Source organism: Crotalus tigris, unplaced genomic scaffold (assembly GCF_016545835.1).
Source record: "Crotalus tigris isolate CLP2741 ecotype Arizona unplaced genomic scaffold, ASM1654583v1 scf7180000017571.3126492, whole genome shotgun sequence".
Lineage (NCBI taxonomy): Eukaryota > Metazoa > Chordata > Lepidosauria > Squamata > Viperidae > Crotalus > Crotalus tigris.
The window spans coordinates 1,710,810-1,735,685 of NW_024096482.1; the positions used below are offsets into that span (position 1 = coordinate 1,710,810).

A 24,876-nucleotide genomic window follows, 5' to 3' on the forward strand; every position below is an offset into this window, starting at 1 on the left:
GCAACTTTTTAGGATCCAAATGCCATCTATAAAACATTTTGTAAAAAATTTCTCTTAAATTTTGGGCCTGGGTAAATTTTACATTTCTAACCCAAATTACCTCCCATATATCCAATGGAATCGGTTCTTGAATATTTTGGGCCCATTTTACCATACAATCTTTAACTAAATCCATTTCTGAATCCAATTCTATTAAAGCATTATAAATTCTCTTTATATGCGCTCAATTTTGATCTTTAATCTGTATTACCAAATTCTCATCCATTAAGGTGATACCAACCTTTTGATCTAACTTCCACCTAGCCAGCAATTGATTATACTGAAACCAAGACTGTACAATATTTTCTTGCTTTAACTCAACTAACGATTTTAATTACCAATCATTCCCTACCAATCTAAGTAGTTCCTTATAAGAAATCCTATCCAAATTCACACCTATAGATACCCCCTCTATCACATGTCCAGGAATCCCCCAGATTGGTATTTTATAATTTAACTTATAATAATACTTCTTCCAGACATGCAATAAAGCAGCAAGTGCCCAAATTTTGATCACATGACTGTGGTGCTGTAATGACCATAATTTCAGGCATGGGATATAAGTTCCTTTGTTTAGCAAAAAGTTGCTGAACGAACAGCCATAGATCAAAGACTACCTGTATCTTTTACTTTCCTTAAACATTCAAAATGCTTCACATACATTTTTTCAGTAATTTTTGCATCAAGTCTTACCTGGAGGAAGATTTATTCTACTCGCTGGGAGCAATGGAAAATACAGAATTGCTTAACAACATTATTTCTAATGCAAACAGTGTTAGATGATAAAACATTCTCATAGCTTCTAATGTATGTCTTTTACAGTATTTTTTTTTGCAATTGCCCACAAATCATTATCTCTTCCATTCTTAAAAAAAAAATAAGCATTTCCAAGTCTAATATGTACATCTTATTCTTACTTAAGATCATCTGTAGAGAAGTCTTCCAACTTTGGTCTTTTCCCCAAAGCTGTAATATCTGCACTATTAAATTCTGCATCACGTTTTTTTTTGGCTTGGATTTTTGCAGAGGCCACAGATTTGCCATCTCGTTGTTTTCTAATTGGAAACAATTAACAATAATTAATTATAATTATAAGCAAAGCCCAACATATCAACAAACTCTGCTTAAATATCCAATATTGCACTGATGAAATAAAATTTCCCAAAAGCATTATTCTCTTCCTGCAGTGCCCAAACTGGGGGAAAGACCATCAATCTTTCTGAATAGGTTGCACTGCAGCATAAGGAAGGGAGGAACCAACTGCCCAAATGGGTAATGTTCATTTGAATATTCAGCAAGTAAAACATGAACACTCAAGAAAGGAACAACCAAACCCTTTTAACATGTCTGAGGACCCCCAAAATGGGGAACCGGAAATACCACACACCAAAGGAAGTTTCCTGGAAGTCAGATGGGGAACACGTTATCCTCTATACCTGTTTCATTTACAGCATTATTTCTTTTAGATTTATATCACAGCTTCAATCCAAAATTTGAAAAAGGCTCAAATCTGGTAGGTCCCTTTTATTTTAACCCCACAAGAACCACATAATCTAGTGAGGGAAAGCGACTGGGCCCGAGTAATTTGGTGAGCCCTGTGACTGAACCTGAATTCACCAATCCAACAACTGAAAAACTGCATGCAACACGTTGACTCTCTGTATTTCGCGCATCCTGATCCCACATGGATAATAACGTAAACAAGATATGAAATCAAGGCCTGTAAGGAGATCCTTTCTTCCTTTGGTTCTTAGTACTAAGAAAACGTCTCAGAGATTCTATCTTGCCTGCTGCAGTATAAACCTGCATCTGAGGAATCCGAAAGACTAAAACACTCAAGTTTACTACTAGGAAGAGATCCCGTCCCTAATCTCTTCAACCCTCGCTTGTTCCTCACCCTAACTTGCTTGAAGTGGCTGCCTCGGGTGTCCCCTTTGTTTCCTTCAAGCCAGAGCTGGAGGCGGCATCGTCTTCGAACACGCTGAACAGCTCATCCCCGAAAGCGTCCGCCATCTTCCCCACGAGCTACCAGCACTGGTTCCACCTCCACAACAATACGCCAAGGGTAAACGACGATAGAGTAAAGAAGGGCTAGATCGGCTGCAGCTAAACTTCCGATCAACGTTGGCACCCGCCGGTTGCTCATAGAGATAACAAGTAAAGAAATGCAGACCCCGATTTTTTCATTTTAATAGTACTTTTATAAAATCTTTCCCGCAAAATTAAAATATTAGTAAAAAATATGACCGAAACGACTTGTCAAACCGTGAGGTAGTTTTATCTCTATCGAGTTTCTAAAGCAATTCTTTTTGAAGAGCGAGAGGCGAAGGACTTAGGTTTCAATCTAACAGAGAGCGAGCCACATTTTCTTAGTTTTGGGCGGAAGTGACTGCCCATCCCTTGCCCTGATCCAATCAGAAGGGTGATGACGACAGCGGCGGCTGCTCATTCCCGGATGTAAGCAGAAGCGGCGTGAGAGCTTAGTCGGGAGCTCGCGGTGGAGGGAAGCGTGTGTCGGTCATGGGCGGCAAGAACAAGAAGCACAAGGGCGGCAGCGGTGCGGCAGGAGCGGGCGCTGTGCATCCCGGTGCGGTAGCGGCAGCCCGGGCTAAAGTGGTGGGCGCCGCTGCGGCTGAATCGGGAGCCGCCGGAGAAGCTGCCTGCAAAAGACCTCTGGTGCCCCGGCCGAGCCCTGCCGGGAAGGACCTGCGGGTTAAGCAAGGTACCCTCCCGTGAGAAAAGGAGAGGCATGGAGGAAAATTGGCCCGTCGTCTTCCCTGGTAGAATTCAGTGGGACTCACTCCCCGGTTGCCTCCTGGGCGTGGTGGGGCCAAGAGGGGCAGGACGAAGATCCGCTTCCCTCAACCGAGCACTCTGCAGGTGGGACCTTTTAGGCTGACCCGCCCGCTGGGCTTTCGGTTGGGGGAGGCTGGTCCCAGTGAACTGCATCTCGGAGCTGGAAAAAGTATAATTAGTTATTTGTTAACTGGGTTGCCTGTGCTGTCACTCCAGTGTTGAAATAGAAGTCAATTGTGATTTCCCCCCCCCCCATCGTACTCCAGGTTCACTAAGGGAAGGTATGGGACATAGAAGAAAGCCCTTTTCTGTTTAAACTTTATAAATTGGAGCCTGATTACTGTATGGGATTTTTTTTTCATTTTCAAATCTACTACTGGTATCCCCTCAGGATCTCTCACCAGGCCTGAGCCTTTGAACTCATTAACCATATGCTTTTTTTTGACTATTAGTGTCTTAGGGAATTCATACTAAACCATGGTCTGGTTGCTAACATAAATCTAACAAAGAGTCAAATTACAAAACTAAAGGCTATCTCTGGATGTTTGGTTATAAACTACAAAAGAGTGCTTGAATTCTGGATATTTTTTCAGATGAATATGAAACTCAAAATGTGTTAGAAGTTACAAACCTTTCTACTTGTTTTATCCACAAATTAACCCAGTACCAGTAATCCAGAATTAGTTGCAAATAAAAACAAACAGCTCTATCTTTTCATTTCTAATGAAATCAATAAAACACACATTTCTTGAATCTGCTGTTTGCTAGCTAGAGTGTTTTCTTTTCCCCTGTGCAGAATAATTCTCTTATGAACTTCAAGTTAAACTGCTGTTAACATAGCAAATATGCAATAGGAGAAATATATAAAATTATATAGGGTATGAGAACACTGATAGAGGTAGAACATAATTCAGTGAAGGTAGATGTAGGATGGTGGGGAATAACAGGAACTTTATTCATTTAAAACATATAGTCACCCATATTGTACCCAGCTCTGGGCATCTGTAATTATCTAGATACACAGCTTGCAAAAGTAAGATTTTATGAGCATTAACCTGGATATTTTAAAAATAGGAGTAATGCTATCAGTTGGTCAGCACTTTTGTGTCTTGCTTTTATGTCCCATAGATTTTTGATTTGCCTTTTGGAGACTAGAATGTTGTACTAGATAGACTCTTATGTTGGCTTTGTTGAATAATTATTTGCTTAATTATACAGGTCCAAAAACATATAGCTTTGGTTCTGCAGTTGAATCCAGTGCAAGTACAGATGAGTCTATTCTTAAGGTGAGATGATTTGTTAGACGGAAAAATAAATCTTTGGGGAGGGAGCAGGAATATACGTTACAAGAGTCCTAAATTGAAAAAAATTATATAAAATTTAAAAAATTATATAAAATTTAAAAAATTATATAAAATTTAAAAAATTATATAAAATTTAAATAAATTAATATTAAATGTATTTATTAAGTAAATTTAGCAAATAATATATACGCACAATTCAGTAACCTTTTTCATAAATATATAGGAAAAGTATTAAAGTGCATACCATTGGGCTAAATCGTTAGCTATGAATGTGCTTTGTTCAATAATTTTTAAAGCTTGTAACCAAGGTTTTCTTTCATTTCAGGTTATAATTAATAGTAATTTGGAAAAAAGAATTATTGCCATAATTAATGAGCATAAGAAACAAACTGGTGAAAAAGGAATGATTTCTAGAAGACTAACTGCTAAAAAATTACAGGTAAAATTGGAGACTCTGTGCATTAATATTTAACGTATCTTTTAAGTGAGGTCAATTATATACATTCTCAAAAAAAAGATAAAGGCTTCTATATTATAGTTCGTTAATGATTTGTGATCCATTTATTTGATATTTTAAACCGACATAATGAAGGCAAAGATTATTAATTTCTGTTTACTTTCAGTATTCAGGATATATTGTATTATATTTCAGGTTCTTGCAACATTGTAACTGACTTTCCTACTTTTCCATGTATTATGTTCTGTATTGCTTTTGCTTATTTATAATTAATTTTATTTAGTCTTTCATTGTTTTCTCTTTGGTTTTTCTGTTCAAATTAACAGCTGGGTAGCAAGCATTTAAAAAAAACCTGTGAAAGTAATTTGAGTCACCTTGAAGCAAATGGATAGCAAATCAAATAAGCAAATAAATTCTAACCCATGGAAATTAAAAATCAAGACATTTCAAGTAGTGAGATAACTAAGGGTTTGTTGAAGAGACATATCTTGATGACTTTTCTAAAGGCTGAAAGGGTTGGATCCAACTTCAGCTCTGAGAAAATGAATTCTGTAGCCTGAGACTATTACAAGAGAAGGCCTTTGCTTCATATCTAGTAAATGAATAAAATAAGGGGCATCTGCAAAATAGCCTTTTTTGCAGATGTTAGTGCTTGTAAAGTTTGTGTCAGGAAACTTTACAACCAGGAAACACCCTGGTTAGAGCTTTAGAGATTAACACTAGCACTCGTACTTAGAACACAATTGGCAACTAGTGAATTTCTTTCTATGTGGTCATAACACTGATAATACTTGACTCTGAATCAGCCAAGTGAGGCTATCCAAGGTTCTATCCCAGTGCCTGGGGACTGTGCAAGTTTGGATGGGGAGGAACTATTTCCAAATAAGTGGCATGGATATTTGGGCCATCCAGATCTGACCATATTGTTTTGTACTGATCTTTGTTTTTGAATGTTTTTAACAATTGTAAACTGCAGAGAGTCACTGGGAATTGGGCAACATATAAATTTAATTTATTATTAATGTGATTCCATTACTAGGCACTGGTTGATAAACTTCCTGCTAAGTTTTGTATTGACTGAGCTTTCTGGATACTTTTTAAAGGTAAACTTGTATAAAGTGTGCAGTAGTGGCAGTTGTGTACATGTACTTTTTGCCGTAGTTACTCATCTGGGAATCCAGCGACGCCTGTAGATAAAAAAACATTCCCAGGCTTCAGGCTTATTGTTTCAGGGAAATAACAACTCTAAAAGAAAATTTAAACCTTTAAATCTGATTCCTTTGACCAACAATGGTTCCTCACCTTTATGCTAGTTTTTTCTCCTTGAAACCAGTGGTGGGATTCAGCCGGTTTGCACCACTTCAGCAGAACCGGTAGCTAATTTTTTGTTGCCCAGGCCCAAAATGGACTTCTGGAAGCAGCATCCACACAGAGAACCAGTTGTTCACATATTTGAATCCCACCACTGCTTGAAACATATTGTCATAGTTGACTCACTGTGCACTTCTGCTCACAGCCAGACAACAGAAACCAGGGAGGGGTATGATTGGAATGTATGAGCAGCTGTGAGGGAATTGAATTTATGTGCACCATCTGTGGCCTGGGAGAATCTTGACACCTCAAGGTCCAACAATGAGAGCCTTCTGAGCTGAGCAGACAGTTTCCCAAAACAAAGAGATTATACTGGATTGGTGGACAATGGACAGCGGGTGGCCCAGGGGGGAAAAGGGGGATTTTAACTATGCAATTTTTCATGCAAAAACTTGAGGACTGGTTTTGCTTCTACTGTGCTTATATGGATCAATCAGTAAAGTTATACTCTTGGTAAAATAACGTCTCAGGAGTTTCTTTTGCTAGGATAGTTGACATATTTCAAGGGTTACCTCAGTTTATCTCCAGAGTAACCTCCCAGTATGAAAGATTGGGTTGAGAGATTCCCCATGACCAAGTAAGGATTTTTCTCTTTAAAATTTCAGTTACAATACCATGCTAGATCTTATTTTAGAAATCTAGAACCATGTTTTCCAAATGTAGGATTAACTCAAAGTGGTGGGCATAGATTTTACTATTCACTATTCATTATAACAATTTCATTCCACTGTTTTCTAGTGGAATGAAACATATATTTTATATGTTTTTATGTGCAGAAAAGATTTCCTCTGTGATATTCCATAATGCATTGTTGTTTATAGGATGTATACATGGCTTTGCAAGGATTTTCTTTCAAGACTGAAGATATTGAAGAAGCTATGAATAATACTATCTTGTATGGTGGTGACCTACATTCTGCACTTGACTGGCTGTGTTTAAACCTATCTGATGGTAATGATAAAGGCAGCTTTATGAATTTTGAGAAATCCAATATAAACATAAAGCATTTTGCAAGTGTCCCTTCAGATCAGATTCGAGGGCTGCAGGAAGGGAAAGAGGGAAGAATTTTCCTTCTATACATTGATTATCTGTATTTATTAATTGACATTTACCATTTCAAGTTTCTATTGGCTGTTCTAGGAGCTGAAAATTAAGATTAATTATAGATGCATATCAAGGCAGATGACTATCCAAATTTGGTGGTTTTCAAAAAGGTAAACAGGATCAGACCTAGTTAGTATTTGGATGGGAGACAACTATTCAGTCCCAGGGATTCAAGTGAGACTGGAAAGTTTAAAAAAAATGTTTCAGAACAAGGAAGTGCCAAGCTACTTCCAAGTTTTAGAAATATTCCTTTGGTCGACTAGATATTCTGCATATTAGAAGGAAAACCAACAGAGTTTTAAACTAGTTGAGTGGGTTTTTTTCTTCTATAACGGGAAAAATATAGAGTTGTAGAATTTTTTTTCTCACAATGAAATGACAAGGGACAGTCCAAAGGGAAATGAGAATCCTATAAGTGTATTAGAAGCAGAAATATAATATTTCTTGACTATTTTTTTAAAAAAATAATTATAATGGGTGCATATTTTAGATAATAGATTAATGGATGGTGCTACCAATAGCTATATAATACTTAGAATTATAAGGCCTAAAGAGGATGTAAACAGGTTCATCAACTAGATCAAAAATCAAAAAGAGAAAATAAGCCCATGAGCAGAGAAGGGCTGAGCCTATCCTTGTGTGAGAAAGAAACATTCTTAACTTGTATATGAGAATCATAATGCCCTTTGTGTGGGCATCATAATTTCATACATACATACTCTTACATAAAAACATTTCTGTTACATGATTTTTTGAAATCATTCTAAAGTGAAAAGCTGTGTAACATTTTATTAACTCTGGCTAAGAAAATGTAAAAACTTTAAACTGAAAACCCATTTAATTATGGTTTAAATGTATTGTTAAAAAAGAAAGGCTTTGGAAAAACACATAAGCTCTTGCTTTTTCCAGTGTAAGTATAGGTTCCTGCAAGGACAAATCATGGAATTCAGCATTGTGTTATAAACTTTTTATTACCACAATGAGGCTTTTGCCTCACTTTCTTACTGCAACTCCCCCCCCCCAAATATTCTTGTGTTATCTAAAAGGTTGGGAATTTCTCTGAAGTAGCTTTTGAGAATTGGGGGGGGGGGGATATTAAAGAAAGAGCAGATTTGCTTGCCACCTGCTTCTATTGTGCTGCCAGAAACAAAGCTCCAGATTCCACCTTTAGTTTTGAAATTATGATATGAATAGAATTAATTATACAATAAAAGGAAGATTTTAAAGATGTAATTCTAATTTAGAACTACAGATAATTATCAACTATGTATAAGTAGAGAGTCAACTATATATGTGTAGACATTCAGTATTTGAAATTCTGTTTCTGTTTTTCAAAGATGCATTGCCTGAAGGTTTCAGTCAGCAATTTGGTGAAGAACAACAAAAAACTAGAGCTAAATTTCGTTCTCCTTTGCCAAAATCTGAAACTCCTCAGGTGCTAAACAATAAAAGGAAGGAAGATGATGAGGAGAAAAAGGTACTTTGCTGGATGTAGAGAAACCATAGTATTGTTTAATTTTATGAAAAAAAAATTGCTTTTAAATACAAATAAATTGTATTTATTTGTCAAATTCATTGGAAGAAGAAGAAATGACTCTGGATGACATTAAATTTATTATTTATTAAGAAAATGTATAAATGTCAGAAAGGAAAAGATCACCAACTCACTCATGGTGACTCTGGGCAGCTTACAAGATAAAACCTACACCCCCCCCCCGGCAACTACAGTTAGACCAATCACTTGATGCGCTCCACATCATTCTAAGTCGCCAGGCTGTTGACAGAACCATGTCTTTGGGCCTTGTGAAAGACTGTCAAAGTGGGACTCAATCTTATATCTGCAGGGATGATGTTCCAATAGGAGGGAGCTACCACAGAGAAAGGCCTTGTTCTTGGTTCCACTATAAGAGAAGGGACCCCTAACATTCCCTGTTTCTCTGCTCTGGTGGGTCAGGTAGATATGACTGGATATTTATGCTCTTGCATTAATGGAAGTATGAATTCAGTTGTGTAACACTCTCTTTGCATGTTAGTGAATAAAACACATTAACTATAATGGGAATTTCTTCTAAGAAAATTAATTGAGTCATACAGATTAGTTCTAAGCAACAGCAAATTTTCAGTAATTTGTAAACTTGTTTTAAAGATGCACTAATAAAAATTTATCTACACTATTCCTTTATAATATCCAAAGGTAACCACAGGAAAACAAAAAAGTATCAGTATGAAGGAACGAATCTTGTTGTATGCAGAGCAGCAGAGGGCTGAGGAAGAAAATGAGTCTCTGAAAAATTCAGAGGAAGAAAAATTTGACCCAGTAAGTTCATGAACTGTTTCATGTAGATCTTTGTCTTTTTAGCATCCTGTTGCAATGCATATATTATATTAAGAAGTGTTTCTTGGGCACAAGCAAGGCCTTGCTGAGGAGAGATGTCTCACAATGTTCCCTCTTCAGGTGGAAAAGTGTTTGCCCTTGGGGAAGCATTAAGCAGAGAATCAGACCTATCTATCTGTTTAGTATATTAGTAACTTTGAGAAACAGATTTTTCGTATGGAGTAAAGGGAGAGGAAGCTGCGGATTTAAATTTGTTCCTAGATGCTTGTTGTGGGCTAAATCAAATAATAAAACTTTATCAGTCTTTCATTTTTAAGAAAACTTGATTGCAGCTATACTATTGCTCATTATTACATCCAAATGGATGGAGTTAGTGGGAAATGTTGACTGGTTTAGCTTCTAAGTTGTGAAAATATTGCTTGAATGTAGTGCAAAAATAAAACATGAATTTGGTTTAGATTATAAGTAGAATGTTACCTGTAAGGTTGAAATAGAATACCTTCACCATTCACACTTTCTGAGGGAAACTTTCTTGCTTCAATGTGAGAATGATAGGGTTCATAATAATATGGGTTGTTTGACCTAAGCTTGACATGTTGTGTTAACCTAACCATTGTAGTTTGTAAACCATGGTTTATGGTTCTTTTAGCTGTATTCCAAGAAATGTATCCAAAGGCGTGCTGACATTAGAACTGTTAAGGAGTTTAAGATAGCATTTATTTATTCATATTTTCATTTATTTATTTTTCACATTTCTGAATCACACATCTCCCTCAGAGAGAGACTCTGTGTTAAAATATTGAAATTAAAATATCGAAGTTACAATTTTCAGTTAAAATATTAAAAATTATAAACAAGTAGATAAGAATAATTAACTCTGTTAACAATTGGTTGGCAAAAGGAGGGCTCTCATAACACTAACCAACCCCACAACTGTGTGCTCCTTTGGGCTTCCCACGCAAGGCCGCAGAGCCATGTTTTTAACCTCTTTTCAGAAGGCCAGGAGAGTGGGGGCCCACCTCATCTCTGGGGAAGAATATTCCATAGGGCAGAGACAAAGGCAGAGAAGATTTGGAATTCTTTAACTGACAGATCTGCAACATACTTTCCTGACTGGGTGGTACAGGCTGCTGTGATGGGATGAAACTGGTTCTGTAGGTAGCCTGGCCCCACACCATATTGGTTCTTCATGTCTTTAAACATGCCTGATGTGTGGTTTTTTTTTAAATAACAAACATTCATGTGGAGTAACTAGTTTTTCTGGGACAGAATGAAAGATATTTACATTTGGCTGAGAAGCTTGTGGAAAAGAAAGAACTAGCAAGATCCTCTAAAGAAGAAAAAAACAAGCAGGGTCAAAAGATGGCGCAAGAAAAAATAAGACGTATTCAACAAGGTAGAGACGTTCAACATTCATTTAGTTGTCCAGTTTTGCAAAAAGTATTCTCATTTTTGAAAAGAGTTATATAAAATACTACTGTGATGTCATCTTTACTTTCTTTTCTAAAACTGGGAAATTATAACCCCCCCAAAATTGTACATCATACATAACTATAGGAATACATTTGCCTGGGCAACATTTTTTATTTTTGTTGCCTACTATTATTGTATCAACTGATAAACGTGTGGGCTTTATCAAGCAAAATTAATGCAGAGTCAAATAATACAGCTTGATTATTTGTAATTTGAGCAAAAATGATGTGTTCTGATTCAATAAATTTTCTGAATTTGGAGCAGTATACATATGTTTCCTTTAAAATATTTTGTGAGATTAATATTAACATTTATATTTTAATATTGGCGTGTGAATAGCGCTAATATTAATTCAGCTACAGAAGACAATGATATAGATTAAATAGGAGTAATATTTTTTAAACTTAAACTTTCAAGTAGATTTAAAAAAAAAAAACTTTCCTCTTCCTCCTTCCTAAGCAAGAGTATTTGAGAATGCTTGGCTATTGAATAAATCCTATTTATATTTCTTTTTTGACAGAAATGGCAACATTGGAAGACCACCCTTTGTTCAATCCCAATATAAAAGTCACAGACCAGCCAAGTGAAAAGAAAAAGAATCCTGTATTTCTTGAAAAAGGTGGAGCCTTGAATTTGAACATGCTTGAGAAATCACAAAATCCTCCTCCAGAAGAACAAAAAGGTATAAAATTTGTTTTAAAACTTCATGGATATTTTTCAACAATTCTCTGACAGTCTACCATAGAATATAAAGAGAAGATCATTCCTAAATGCAATACAGATTAGATCAATAGCTTTTGTAAGAGGCATCTAAATCATCTGCAAAATCTGTTGTTAAGCTTGATTTTTCCTTTTGTAACGTGATTCTGTAGGATTCAAGATTTGCTCTTGTAAGTTGTGAATCTGTAGATTGCTTTCTTTGGAACAGAATATCACTGTATTTTTTTTAAATTCATTTAAAATATATCACAATAAACCATTCTACTTAAAAACTGAATAAATCTCAGATCCTTCATCTTTTGAGAGATGTGACTCTGTTGATTATAAAAAAATAAAAGCATCTCGCTTAGAATCTCAGTAATTATGAATCATAAAAACTTTTCTCATTCTTTCTTCTTTGATGGGAATAATTTCTACCCTCCCTACACTGTTAATACAGAAACACAAAGTTCTCCAAAACAGTCTTTCCTATAAGTCTAAATTTTCAGACCAATACTTGAACAAATCAATCATATAAAAAACACTTGAGACTCTAGAACAGGGGTAGGCAACCTTGGCTCTTTTATGACTCGTGGACTTCAACTCCCAGAATACCTGAGCCAGCTGTGCTGGCTCAGGAATTCTGGGAGTTGAAGTCCACGAGTCAAAAAAGAGCCAAGGTTGCCTACCCCTGTTCTAGAGTCTAGAGGTTTTTTCATAGAAAACACCTGGAAAGGGGCAAATTCAGTGCAGCTCACTAAAAATTGATGCCAAATTCTTTTAAAAGCTGAGACTAAAACAGGGCAGCCAGATGGCTTTTGTCCTATTCCTTTGAAAATAGGAAATCTAGCAGATTTAAAGGAAGCATGCTTACAGATAAATATATTCATTAAACATATAAGATGGCAGATGAGCAGGCTTATACATTATTTAGCATTTGTTAAATAGTCAAGCTTTTTTTTCATAGCATTTTTAAAAATGCTACCCCAGTTTTATTTGAATTATAACTGGACCTTACACTTACAACTATTGCAGCATTCTGCATCCTTTCTTGCAGAATGTAGCATGATAAATGAAGGCATTAGTTAATGCAGTTATAATTAGAAATGATATTTGTATAATTCAAATACGGGCACTGTAAATAAAGAATTGACTCTCAAAATCTGAACTACCATTATGCCCCTGAACTCCTGACTGAGGCATAATTTTATGAAAACCTGCAAATTATAAATAAACCTTTTGTACCCTGTATAAACTAGTAATGAAGCACAAGACTCTAGGTTCAATACTAGAATTATTTGGAATCTAGCTCTACACATGCATTAATTATGCCTGCTTTTCAGAGCTTATATTAAAAATTGTTTATATTAAAATGCAGATTTAAAATTAATGCTTCCTATCCTCTGTGTACAAATAACTTTTGTTTTTTTCTTGCTTATATTAGTGAAAAAGAAAGATCCTCAGGATGTAAGGAATTTTGATTATACAGCTCGAAGCTGGACTGGAAAATCTCCCAAACAGTTCTTGATTGACTGGTGCAGAAAGCATTATCCCAAGTCCCCAAATCCTTCTTTTGAAAAAGTTCCATCAGGAAGATATTGGAAAAGTAGGTATGTATAACCCTGAAGCAAGTTTTCACTTGATTATGCTTCCATTCAAGTAATTTTAATGGATAAGTACACTCAGGTTGAAACATAGATTAAATCATTTACCCTCAGGTATAATTGTGCCATTCTGATCTAATTCATTCATAGTATACTATAATTTCGTGAGTTTTATAGGCAAGCAAAACTCTTATCACTATTATGAAGTCAATCTGACACCAAGTTCTCACATATGTCCATTTGCAAAAGTTGAATCAGTAGGATATTTATTTGATTTACATCCTTCTTTGATTTAGTACAATACAATAATGTTTCTGCCTTCTGTTTTCCCCACAATCGTGTGAGGTAAATTGGGCTGAGAGAAAGTAGGTAGCTCAAAAATCACCTAAAAGAATAGTTATACAGCAATATCTAAACATACTGCATAAGGAATTATATATAATCAAGATCACATGAAGTGTTAATACCACTTTATAATGCCTTGGTAAGGCAACGCTTGGAATACTGCATCCAGTTTTGGTCACCACAATGTAAAAAAAGAGTACATAGAAGAGCAACAAAGATGATTAGGGGACTGGAGGCTAAAACATATAAAGAACGGTTGCTGGAATTGGGTACGTCTAGTTTAAAGAAGAGAAGGATGAGGGATGACATGACAGCAATGTTCCAGTATCTCAGGGTTTGCCACAAAGAAGAAGAAGTCAAGCTGTTCTCCAAAGCACCTGAAGGCAGGACAAGAAGCAACGGATGGAAACTAATCAAGGAGAGAAGCAACCTAGAACTGAGGAGAAATTTCCTGACAGTTAGAACAATTAACCAGTGGAACAACCTGCCTCCAGAAGCAGTGAATGTTCCAACACTGGAAGTTTTTAAGGAGACTGGACAACCATTTCTCTGAAATGATATAGGGTTTCCTGCCCGAGCAGCGGGTTGGATTATAAGACCTCAAAGGTCCCTCAAAGATCTTCTTCTTTTTCTTCTTCTACTACTACTACTAGTACTACTACTACTACTACTACTACTATTTACATTTCTGTTTTTTGAATTGCCATTAATATACATCATGCCACTGAACAAATGTTATTTCAGATTATATCAAATTTGGAATTTGTTTATAAAGCTGACATTGATAAACAATTACTTTTATTTATGCAATTTATGGATTATCTGACTCATGACAACTCTGGGCAGCTTGTGTTATTTGAATAAGAAATATGGCTTGTTTCATCTATATGATAAAAGTTTGCTTATACATTAAAACCAACTGTACAAAACACGCATTGTCATTTCATGAACTAATTAGCTTATATTTTACTAAAGTGACTGAACTGCTACACAGCTCATGCCATTTGGCATTTTAAGAACAAGTTTTGATTTTTCATTCCAAATAGTTGTTATTTAATATATTATTTTTAATAAGCTTGAACTAACTATTTTTAAGGGTAAGAGTTATCAAGTCAGCTGAAGATACATTGGTGGTATGTCCCACAATCGTTACAGAAGATAGTATGCAGGCTCAACATCTGGCTGCTACGTTAGCTCTGTATCATTTGACAAAAGGGCAGGTGAGATTTTATAATTCCTAATAAAAGTATTTAAAAATAATTTGGTTAAAAGGAATGGTGGCATATACAGTATGTGCAATTAATATTTTGGTGATTAATGTAGGAAATGGTGACTCTTAAAACTTTGCAGTCTGATGGATCTGATTGCTTTCTATATTAATTTTATGCAGTTTCTTATTGGTAACATTTCTTGTTTATTCCGTTTTTAATTGAGCAGTATATGATGCAGTTGTGACTTAAGCATTTTCAAAAATAATAAGTAGCATTCAGATACAGAAAAACTCAGGTAAGTCCAGCTGAAATATTATCTTGGCATGATGACATTAAGCATTTTTCTTTTTAAGCCAGATACCTATACCATAACTTCAAGAAGCCATTCTTACTCAGTCATAACCTCCAGATAAAAAGAAAAGAGAGAGAGAAAGAGAGAGGTAGGTAGGTAGGGAGGGAGAGAGAGAGAGAGAGAATAATTTCTGGAAGATCATTGGAGAGAGAGTAAATCTGACTGTAGTAAACATTTAGAAGTAACAGAGACCTCCATCCCATAACTTGTCTATTAAAGTTTCACTGCATACATGATTCAAAACTATGTTGCATATTTATCTGAAATCAGTTTTATTGAATATAATGACACTTCTCAGTAAATAAATATTGTAATACATAATTTATTCTCAGGCATACTTTAAAGCATTCCTTTTTGTGTCTCCTCTTCAGTCGGTGCATCAGTTACTTCCTCCTACATACAGAGATATTTGGTTAGAATGGACTGATACTGAAAAGAAAAAAGAAGACGAAAACAAGATGGAAACCAACAAGCCTCGTGACCAGTTCATTGCCAGACTGCTGAACAAGCTGAAGCAGCAGCAGCCACAACAGCAATTTGAAGGCAAGGCCAAACTTTCAGAAGATGCAGAAGACTCTTGGGAGAACTTAATTTCTGAAGAGGACTTTAATGGGCTTTCTCTTGAGACCTCATTTACAGATGATTTAGAACCTGTGAGAGCTCTCTTTAAAAAACAACAGAATTCTTCCAGATACCAAAGACTTTTAAAGGAGAGAGAGCAACTACCTGTGTTTAAATATAAACATACCCTTATAGAAACATTAAAAAAGCATCGAGTTGTGGTTGTGGCTGGGGAAACAGGTAGTGGTAAAAGCACTCAAGTTCCACATTTCTTGTTAGAAGATTTGCTACATAATGAACAAAATTTGAATAAATGCAATATTGTTTGCACCCAACCACGGAGGATCTCAGCAGTGAGCTTGGCAACTAGAGTTTGTGAAGAACTGGGCTGTGAAAATGGACCTGGTGGAAGAGTAAGACGTTCTTAGAGTTATATTCCAAAGACTGCTTTTCAGAGAATGTAATAGACAGCTAAAGTGCTCCTAAAAGATCAGTTTATAATGGAACAAATTTTCATTTATGGCTTAGAGGAATTTCACAAAAGGATGTTACGATCCTTTTGTTATATTATCATTCAGTAGTAATTTTAATTTCTTATAGCACGAGTTATGCATCAGTAATTGTGGTGCAGTAGCATTATCTGGCAAATTGAAGAACAGAATAGAGTTGCATTTGAAGTTTTGTAGGTAAACAGTCCAGAAACAGATTGAGGTTACACCTTAAGGGTGTATTGAATTTTGCAGTCAGTTTATAAGAGAAATTCCCCTTTTGAGGAAGCATGCTGCTCTTTCTGTATAATATATATTTGTTATATTTTTAATAAATATTACGGAGTTAATCTTGCACCAAAAGTATTACAAATCCTTAAAAATCACAAATAAAAAAGTAGCTAGCATCTCTTTCTGCTGGGATGGACTAAAAATTGGACAGTGCTTCAAAACTACCTGCACCTGCTATGGATTTTTTTTTTCAAACAGGAAAAATGTTTGTGAATTAATATAGGAGCAAGTAGTATGTTCTAATAATAATAAATTTATTTTGGACAAACCTTTTATTTTCTTCTCTAAGAATTCCTTGTGTGGCTATCAAATCCGTATGGAATCGCGAACAGGAGAAGCCACTAGACTGCTTTATTGTACAACTGGAGTTCTTCTCCGGAAATTGCAAGAAGATGTTCTTCTTTCTAATGTGTCTCATGTTATTGTAGATGAGGTTAGCAACACTTTTTTAATTATTTCAAAGCAGCACAGTTATTCATCCGTATTAACCTCCTCTATATCTTTTTCATAAAGGTTCACGAAAGAAGTGTTCAATCAGATTTCTTGCTAATTATCTTGAGGGAAATCTTGCACAAGCGTTCAGATCTCCATCTCATTTTGATGAGTGCCACAGTTGATAGTGAAAAATTCTCCAGTTATTTCACTCACTGTCCCATACTAAGAATTTCAGGAAGGAGTTACCCTGTAGAGGTAAATGCATAATTGTATTCTTATAACAATTCTTGATTTGATGTCCCATCTTTTCCTTTGGAAGTACCATAAACTGTTCATCTCTGAATCTGTGCTCTATAATATTAAAATTTTATAATGAACTGCCACAAAATTATTTCTAATGTGGATATGATTTCATATCCATTGATTGATTATATGCCATCAAGCCAGCACTTAGCAAACATGTAGTTTTTTCCATGATGATCTGTCCCTAATCTAATTCTTCATGTCTTCCAGTAATGACACTGTAACCAAGTCCATCCACCTTGCTGTTTGTCTCCTCCTTTACCCCTCTGTTCATGTTTCTCAGCATCAGAGTCTTCTCTGCTGAGCTTCCATAATGTGTCCAGACAATAATAATTATCATTTCTAAATAATCTGGTTCTTCATTTGTCAGTTTTAGTGCAAATAGCAGCATGCAATATGCAGTCACATATTATCCATGTTTAAAGACAGACCAGGATTGCCAAAAGCTATGCAATTTTCCAGCTGAATTTTGTGATATTTATCTGAGGCAAAAGGTTGATGTACCTTTCTATTCCAGTAATGGGAAGTTGCTCTGAATGTAATTTCAAAATAAATACAGTACATCTAAAATTGAACTATTTCACTTTACAAAATTCCAGGTTTTTCATGTTGAAGATATAATAGAGGAAACTGGCTTTGTTCTTGAAAAAGATTCTGAATATTGTCAGAAATTTTTGGAAGAAGAGGAGGAAATAACTGTAAATGTTACTAGCAAAGGAGGAGGAATAACAAAATATCAGGTAACATTTTATGCGGAAAAAAATAAGTGTTTACAGAACTGTTTACCAGTTGTGCTCAAAGTAGGTGTATCCTCCCCTCTGGATTTGGGATGCTCCATTATTTTGCACCATGGCCCGCTTTATTTAACAGGTTGTCAGCCTTCAGGACAGCACAAGATGGCCATCCTTAGAAATTATCCTTTGAGGATTGCTGGAAGCAGCAGACTGATAGTGTGATATTACAAAAAAGAGGCAGCCATGAAATCTTGGCTCTGTTTTGTTTCTTTATGTTATTTTTGGGGATGGGAAAGAGATTTATTACATTTATTTTAAAAAATAAAAAAATGGTGAAAAATGAAAATTGCTGCCAAGCTTTTGCATATAATCTTGGGAGAGTTAGAAAAAAATATGATTGGGGGAATGGACTGTTCTTTGGTTGCTCATTTCTGGCATAGCCTTTCAGAGTGACAGACGAAAGGATAGCAAATTTATTTCTAGCTCTGTTGCATGAACTTACATTTGTATTCAATCTTCTGTTAGTTGATGTTGCAGTTAGGCTGTCTAACACATATAGTCCTTTTTATTTTATTTATTATATGCAGCAATAAATAAAACTATTTTGCTACCTTGTTTTAGAATTATTGTTCCAAATTTCTTTCTGTTATGTTCAGGAAAGTGTTCCAGTTCAGGCTGCATCTGGTATTGAGCTAGGACCATATTACCAAAAATACAGCAGTCGAACTCGGGAAGCCATATACTGTATGAATCCCTACAAGATCAACTTTGACCTCATACTGGAGTTACTTGCATTTTTAGGTAAGGTTTTGAAAAATTGCATAAAACACAAATTTAAAATAACTTTCTTACGCCTGATCTTTGTTTTCCCTTTTCCCTAAGGAAAATGCCTAATATGTACAGATGTCCCTGTGTGTGAGAGAGACTTTTCTTGATAATAAAAATAAATTCTTTATTAACTTCCTTCTGTCCCTATACAGACAAAAGTCCCCAATTCAAAAATATGGAAGGAGCCGTCTTGATCTTTCTACCAGGCCTTGCACATATACAGCAGTTGTATGATCTCATTTTGACTGACAGAAGATTTGATCTAAGACAGAGGTAAGCAAATCATGGAAAACTAATGATAGATTCTAATTAAAACATACATTGTTGCATAGATTGAATTATGAGAAGATAGATGGGATTGCTAACTGAAAATAACAAATTTTAATTATTTAATATGCAATTACCCATCTAAACATCAAAATAGTTTTTACCATAATAGACATTTTTGGGTTTGTATGTAAACTAAATTATGTGAAAATTGATTGTCTACTTGTAAACATTTTCAGTTTTCTGAAACATTCTCAAGTAATGGATATATCAGTTCATATTGCTCATAACACAACTAGCAAGTATAAATATTAAAATAGCTATTAAAGGACATATTTTTATTGGCAGTGTTAAGTATTTCAATATAATATGTTTTGCATTTTTCTGGTATATAGCATTAATACAATGTACTGAATAATTAAATTATAAATCCAAATCTCATGCATATTGTCTGCTGAGATGTAGGCATTTTGTCTTACAAGTCAAAACAATACAATTAATTTTTTTGCATTATAATTTTTAGGCACCAGTTAATAGCATTGCATTCTATTCTGTCCACTCAAGAGCAAGCATCTGCATTTACATTGCCTCCTTCTGGTGTTAGAAAGGTAAGCTTGAGGTATTAATATATCTGAACTGATATCTTGCCCTGCGTCTCAAGATCCCTGATTTTTCTTTCAGCCTTTTTGTATCATGCGTGGTGCTTTTCATGTAATTTAAAGAAAGAGATTAAAGAGACAAAACTGAGTGTATCCCAAATGTTTCTAATGTGATATTATGGCCTAGGGCAGTAAAATGTCTTGATTGATATTGACCTGAAACCAGAAACAAAGATTTCTGAAAAGTCAATGAAGATCATATAAAATTAGGATGTATCTTAATAATATTCAATTTCAGTTAGGACTGTGGCTGTAGTATTTTAGTTTTTTAAATACATTTTTTATTTTATTTCCTAAGTTAAAATACAAGCTACAAAAGGGAAAAAAAGGAGCAGTAACAAAACAAAAATGTGCATAAAGACAAAAGATCAAACATACTTATAAGTATATTTCAACAAGTTACCTCTCTTGCAAAACAGGTCCACAATTTATGACCTTCTATAGCTTTATTTATCCAACCAATTTGACTTACCATATATCTACTGTAAAAAAAGAACAGTTAACAGGTAAACCCAATAGCAAAGCTAAACTTCAAAGCCCTTTGTTAACAATCTATTATTGTATTTAACTCGCATAAGGTCCACAAACGTCTTCTAATCTACCACATAAAACCACTGCAGTCATTATTTCTGATCCGTCCAATATCAGATATCCTTGATTGATTCTTAATAATAAAACTTTTCCTTAAAATTATAGCTGGGACCTTTCCAAACAATTGCATCTTATTCCCCAAACTCATAGATCTCTGTTGTGCCGTATTTTATGTTAAGTGAAATACTTAACATAAATATTCTTCAAGGATAATGTACTATTTATTCTATGATCCCTGATTTCAGGATATAGATTACCCTAAAGTGGCTTACTTTATTTTATTAATAAAAGAGTAAATGTTACAAATACATTGTAAGCATAATTAGAATCAGTTGTTTTGGATCTTAATTTTTGCTCATGTTCATAAAACAGACCTTTTCTCTCTTGTGTTTCTTTTACAGATTGTTTTGGCCACCAATATAGCTGAAACAGGTATTACTATACCTGATGTTGTTTTTGTAATTGATGCTGGAAGAACAAAGGAAAACAGGTGAAAACGCTTTCCACTAAAAAGGATCAGCTTTCATTAGAGATATATTGATTTTTTTTTCAATAGAGTTTTGGATGCATTAGAAGTTTTTTATTTTTTATGCAATAACTAGATATAATGTAGTACTATACTTTTTCTAGAATAGGATATTGTCCCGCAAAACAGTGTTTTATTAGATCAACTGAATTTTGAGGAATAAATAAACATGTACTCGTCAGAAACCTCATTGCTTATTTTGTTTCTTAAGTGCAAGCCGCTTTCTATAGGCCTTTTTTGTATTTTCTTTCTTTCCATTTAGGCAGTTATGGAAATTTGATCTGGCCTACTGCAGGTGGAATGGGTGGGAGAAATTAGGAACAGCATTTAAGTTTGTGCAAGAGGTTAATGGAAGAGATAACTGGAATTCTTCTGAAACTGGTTTCTTTTTCTGTTTGGTTGTAGATCCTATTAAAATAGGCATAGCTTTCTATGGTTGGTTAGCTAGGTTTTCAGAAGTACTCATTTATATAGAAGAAAATATAGTGTTCTATGTGGAGAGTAATTAAGTTTAGTATTAATAAATGTGCTAGACATTTCCTTAATATTTTCTTCAGGTACCATGAAAGTAGTCAGATGAGCTCATTGGAAGAGACTTTTGTCAGTAAAGCTAGTGCACTACAACGTCAGGGGCGAGCAGGGCGTGTCAGAGATGGATTTTGCTTTCGACTATATACCCGAGACAGGTAAAATTATTTTAATCATCAACGCATTCTATGTTAAAGGCAGAACCATTTGCTAAAACTATAGCACTTCTGTTATGACATTTAATTTACCTATTAAATTGTCTCACATATACTACTACAACATGCAAAGTTTATTAACCATATTATATTTCATTGGAAGATGAATAATCCTTTGCGAGAAACTACAGAACTTGCTCAATAGTAGTAACTGTGAGAGGGACCTCGGAGTCCTAGTGGACAATCACCTAAATATGAGCCAGCAGTATGCTGCAGCTGTCAAAAAGGCCAACACAGTGCTAGGCTGCATTAACAGAGGGATAGAATCAAGATCACGTGAAGTATTAATACCACTTTACAATGCCTTGGTAAGGCCACCCTTGGAATACTGCTTCCAGTATTTGGTCACCGCGATGTAAAAAAGATGTTGAGACTCTAGAAAGAGTTCAGAGAAGAGCAACAAAGATGATTAGGGGACTGGAGGCTAAAACATATAAGGAACGGTTGCTGGAATTGGGTATGTCTAGTTTAATGAAGAGAAGGACGAGAGGGGACATGATAGCAGTGTTCCAATATCTCAGGGGCTGCCACAAAGAAGAGGGAGTCAAGCTATTTTCCAAAGTGCCTGAAGGCAGGACAAGAAGCAACGGGTGGAAACTAAGCAAGGAGAGAAGCAACCTAGAACTAAGGAGAAATTTCCTGACAGTTAGAACAATTAACCAGTGGAACAATCTGTCTCCAGAAGCGGTGAATGCTCCAACACTGGACGTTTTTAAGAAGAGACTGGACAGCCATTGTCCAAAATGGTATAGGGTTTCCTGCCTGAGCAGGGGGTTGGACTAGATGACCTCCAAAGTCTCTTCCAACTTTACTACTGCTACTACTACTGCTATTACTACTACTACTACTACTACTACTACTACTACTACTAACTAAAGTAACCTGTATTGAGTTGAAGAATCCACCATCAAAGAAATGGTTGACAACTTAATGCAAATGAATAGTTCCCATTGTAGTGATAGATATTTATACATAACAGGTTCCATAATAAATATTGGAATGTAGCAACTTAAATCAGTTCTTTTGTTCTTTGCCTTATGGCTTTTGCAGATTTGAAAGTTTTCTAGAATATTCTGTTCCAGAAATATTGCGAGTTCCCTTGGAAGAACTGTGTCTTCACATCATGGTATGATATCTTGGCTTTAAATATTCATTATTTTGATTTACCAAGAAACTCTGAGAATCTGGCTAAGTGTATTGTTTGCAATTGTTTACCTTTCTAAACAAGAAAAATTCTTGCATGAAGTTGTAATCTCTTGGCAAAACTGCAAGAAAGTTTAGTCATACCTTAAATGCCCACATGATGTATGGAAATAAGGAAGAGGTGAAGGAATAGACCATTATGTAATGTCATATTTTCCATGCCCATTTGAAACAAAAGATATTTTGAATGGTGTGGGTTTTCATAAATGAAAAATAAATCAGTATTTATTAAATATTATGGCTTTTGTACAATGCACATATACACCACATGCAAGCATGAAACCCTGGCATAAATCTAAAGTTGCTAGATATGGAGATATGGTTTGAGAAACAGATATATGGGAAATGACTATGAATATTGCAAATTAGCTTTGCTTTTTCCTATCAAAACTGTTCACATAGTTCCAAGTTAGGACAAAGGTTGCTGTAGTTCAATCATATGAGGCCAGGATGTATAGCTGACTGAAGGAGGATAACAAATAGATCCTCTTCCTATAGCAAAATGCATAGAATCTATACAGTTAACTAAGTTACTTTGAAACCTGAAATAGAAAATCCCATCATACTGTATATTACATATGTTGTCTTATGGTAATAAACATGAAAATAAATAATTTAGAAGTAGTTAAAATGTGTGAATGAATGAGAGTTATATATCTTTTCAGGCTCATTCTATTTATTTATTTTTCTATCTATAGAAATGCAATCTTGGTTCTCCTGAAGAATTCCTCTCCAAGGCATTAGACCCACCTCAGTCTCAAATTGTTGCCAAAGCCATGTATCTTCTAAGGAAAATTGGGGCTTGTGAATTAAGTGAGCCCAAACTGACTCCTCTAGGCCAACATCTTGCAGCCTTGCCAGTAAATGTAAAGATTGGTAAAATGCTTATATTTGGTGCTATTTTTGGCTGCTTGGATCCAGTGGTAAGTTGATGGCTAACAATGGGCAGCCCATTACTTGCCCAGTGCTCATGAAATAAATGTTGATCTGAGAACCTATTCTATACAGGCTGGTAGGTTAGATACTGTTTATGGTATGTAAAATATTATTTCAGTTGATTCAGTGCGAAACTAATGCTCGTTGTTTCTTCTGGGATTTTTGAAATGCAGTGTCCTTTGAAGAAGAAAATATTGGCCTGTTTCCAAATCATTGTAAATGTCTGGTCACATTATTATGTCTCTATATTATTTTCATATAGAACTTTCCATCTTTGCTTTAAGATTTTAGATTCTGACAGTCCTTACCAAAAGTTTTGCAAATTTGCAGTATTGTGCCTTGTACATCCTAATAAGTGTTTGTAGCATCCAAAATAAAATGTCAAAATAGTATGAAACATCATGTGTGAGTGCTGAAATCTCATGCGGTTGTATAGGAATTGCAAGTCTCCAAAGAATTTTTTTTTCATGATAGTATCAGAAAATGTCACTAACTCTTTTCCAGAGCCCAGCATCTTACAGGTAGTTCTTGTGTAACAACCCTAATTGGAATCAGAAACTTTGCCACTGAGTGAAGTGGTCACTAAGTCACTAAGGAAATCATATGACCATGACTGCTTTCTGACTGGAAAGAGATAAAATTATTCAATTTCACAACTTCAGCTTTTCTTTGCCTCCTAACGACCACTTCTTGTGTGATCACATGGTTTTTGATGTGTAAACAGCTAATTTTCTTGCAATCCCTGTCTCTAATTTCTCTGCTTTGCAAAGCGGAAAAGAAAAAGAACCAGGTCAGGCACAGGACAATGCATACTGATTCTAATGACAATCACATGATTTAGGTATGTTATAAAGATCATAAATCAGCTGTAAGGTTATTTTTTTCAGCTCCATTGATTGGTAAGCAAGAGCTACCTCAATATGTGATTAAATGGTACAGTCCTATGATAGTGACCTTATTCTTTATTATAAAAAAAACTTTTTAATAAAAAAATCAGGAGTAAAAATATAAATGTTGCTGTACATTGTCATATTTTGTAGGCAACTCTTGCAGCTGTAATGACTGAAAAGTCTCCTTTTACTACCCCAATTGGAAGAAAAGATGAAGCAGACCTGGCAAAATCTTTTTTGGCATTGGCCAGTTCAGACCATTTGACAATTTACAAGGCATATCTGGGGTAATTGAAATGATTTTTCTTAGAATAATTTTTTTTTATTTATC

The 24,876-nt window shown here is 35.2% G+C and overlaps 2 protein-coding genes across 5 annotated transcripts in view; one reads left to right on the plus strand and one right to left on the minus strand.

Annotated features, from left to right (window-relative positions):
• MTREX (Mtr4 exosome RNA helicase) overlaps positions 1-2,137 on the minus strand; it is a 39,547-nt gene extending 37,410 nt beyond the window's left edge. The window contains exons 1-2 of one of the 2 annotated variants that reach the window (XM_039355701.1): positions 1,937-2,136; positions 957-1,094 (exon numbers count right to left, since the gene is read on the minus strand). In XM_039355701.1, coding sequence (XP_039211635.1) covers positions 957-1,094; positions 1,937-2,052 — 254 coding nt within the window. In that variant the 5' untranslated portion in view covers positions 2,053-2,136. Of the gene's footprint in view, positions 1-956; positions 1,095-1,936 lie in introns of both variants that reach the window. The other variant, XM_039355692.1, reaches the window with a different exon arrangement.
• A 336-nt stretch (positions 2,138-2,473) lies between these two features.
• Positions 2,474-24,876, plus strand: part of DHX29 (DExH-box helicase 29) — a 29,155-nt gene continuing 6,752 nt past the window's right edge. Inside the window, exons 1-22 of one of the 3 annotated variants that reach the window (XM_039355666.1) lie at positions 2,474-2,761; positions 4,054-4,121; positions 4,465-4,578; positions 6,789-6,918; positions 8,409-8,548; positions 9,266-9,388; positions 10,676-10,802; positions 11,400-11,561; positions 13,023-13,188; positions 14,624-14,747; positions 15,462-16,064; positions 16,720-16,863; positions 16,944-17,120; positions 17,768-17,908; positions 18,559-18,703; positions 18,883-19,003; positions 19,521-19,605; positions 20,649-20,737; positions 21,331-21,459; positions 22,567-22,642; positions 23,418-23,642; positions 24,696-24,832. In XM_039355666.1, coding sequence (XP_039211600.1) covers positions 2,560-2,761; positions 4,054-4,121; positions 4,465-4,578; positions 6,789-6,918; positions 8,409-8,548; positions 9,266-9,388; positions 10,676-10,802; positions 11,400-11,561; positions 13,023-13,188; positions 14,624-14,747; positions 15,462-16,064; positions 16,720-16,863; positions 16,944-17,120; positions 17,768-17,908; positions 18,559-18,703; positions 18,883-19,003; positions 19,521-19,605; positions 20,649-20,737; positions 21,331-21,459; positions 22,567-22,642; positions 23,418-23,642; positions 24,696-24,832 — 3,428 coding nt within the window. In that variant the 5' untranslated portion in view covers positions 2,474-2,559. Of the gene's footprint in view, positions 2,762-4,053; positions 4,122-4,464; positions 4,579-4,698; positions 5,700-6,788; positions 6,919-8,408; positions 8,549-9,265; positions 9,389-10,675; positions 10,803-11,399; positions 11,562-13,022; positions 13,189-14,623; positions 14,748-15,461; positions 16,065-16,719; positions 16,864-16,943; positions 17,121-17,767; positions 17,909-18,558; positions 18,704-18,882; positions 19,004-19,520; positions 19,606-20,648; positions 20,738-21,330; positions 21,460-22,566; positions 22,643-23,417; positions 23,643-24,695; positions 24,833-24,876 lie in introns of those variants that run through there. The other 2 variants (XM_039355672.1, XM_039355683.1) reach the window with 2 other exon arrangements.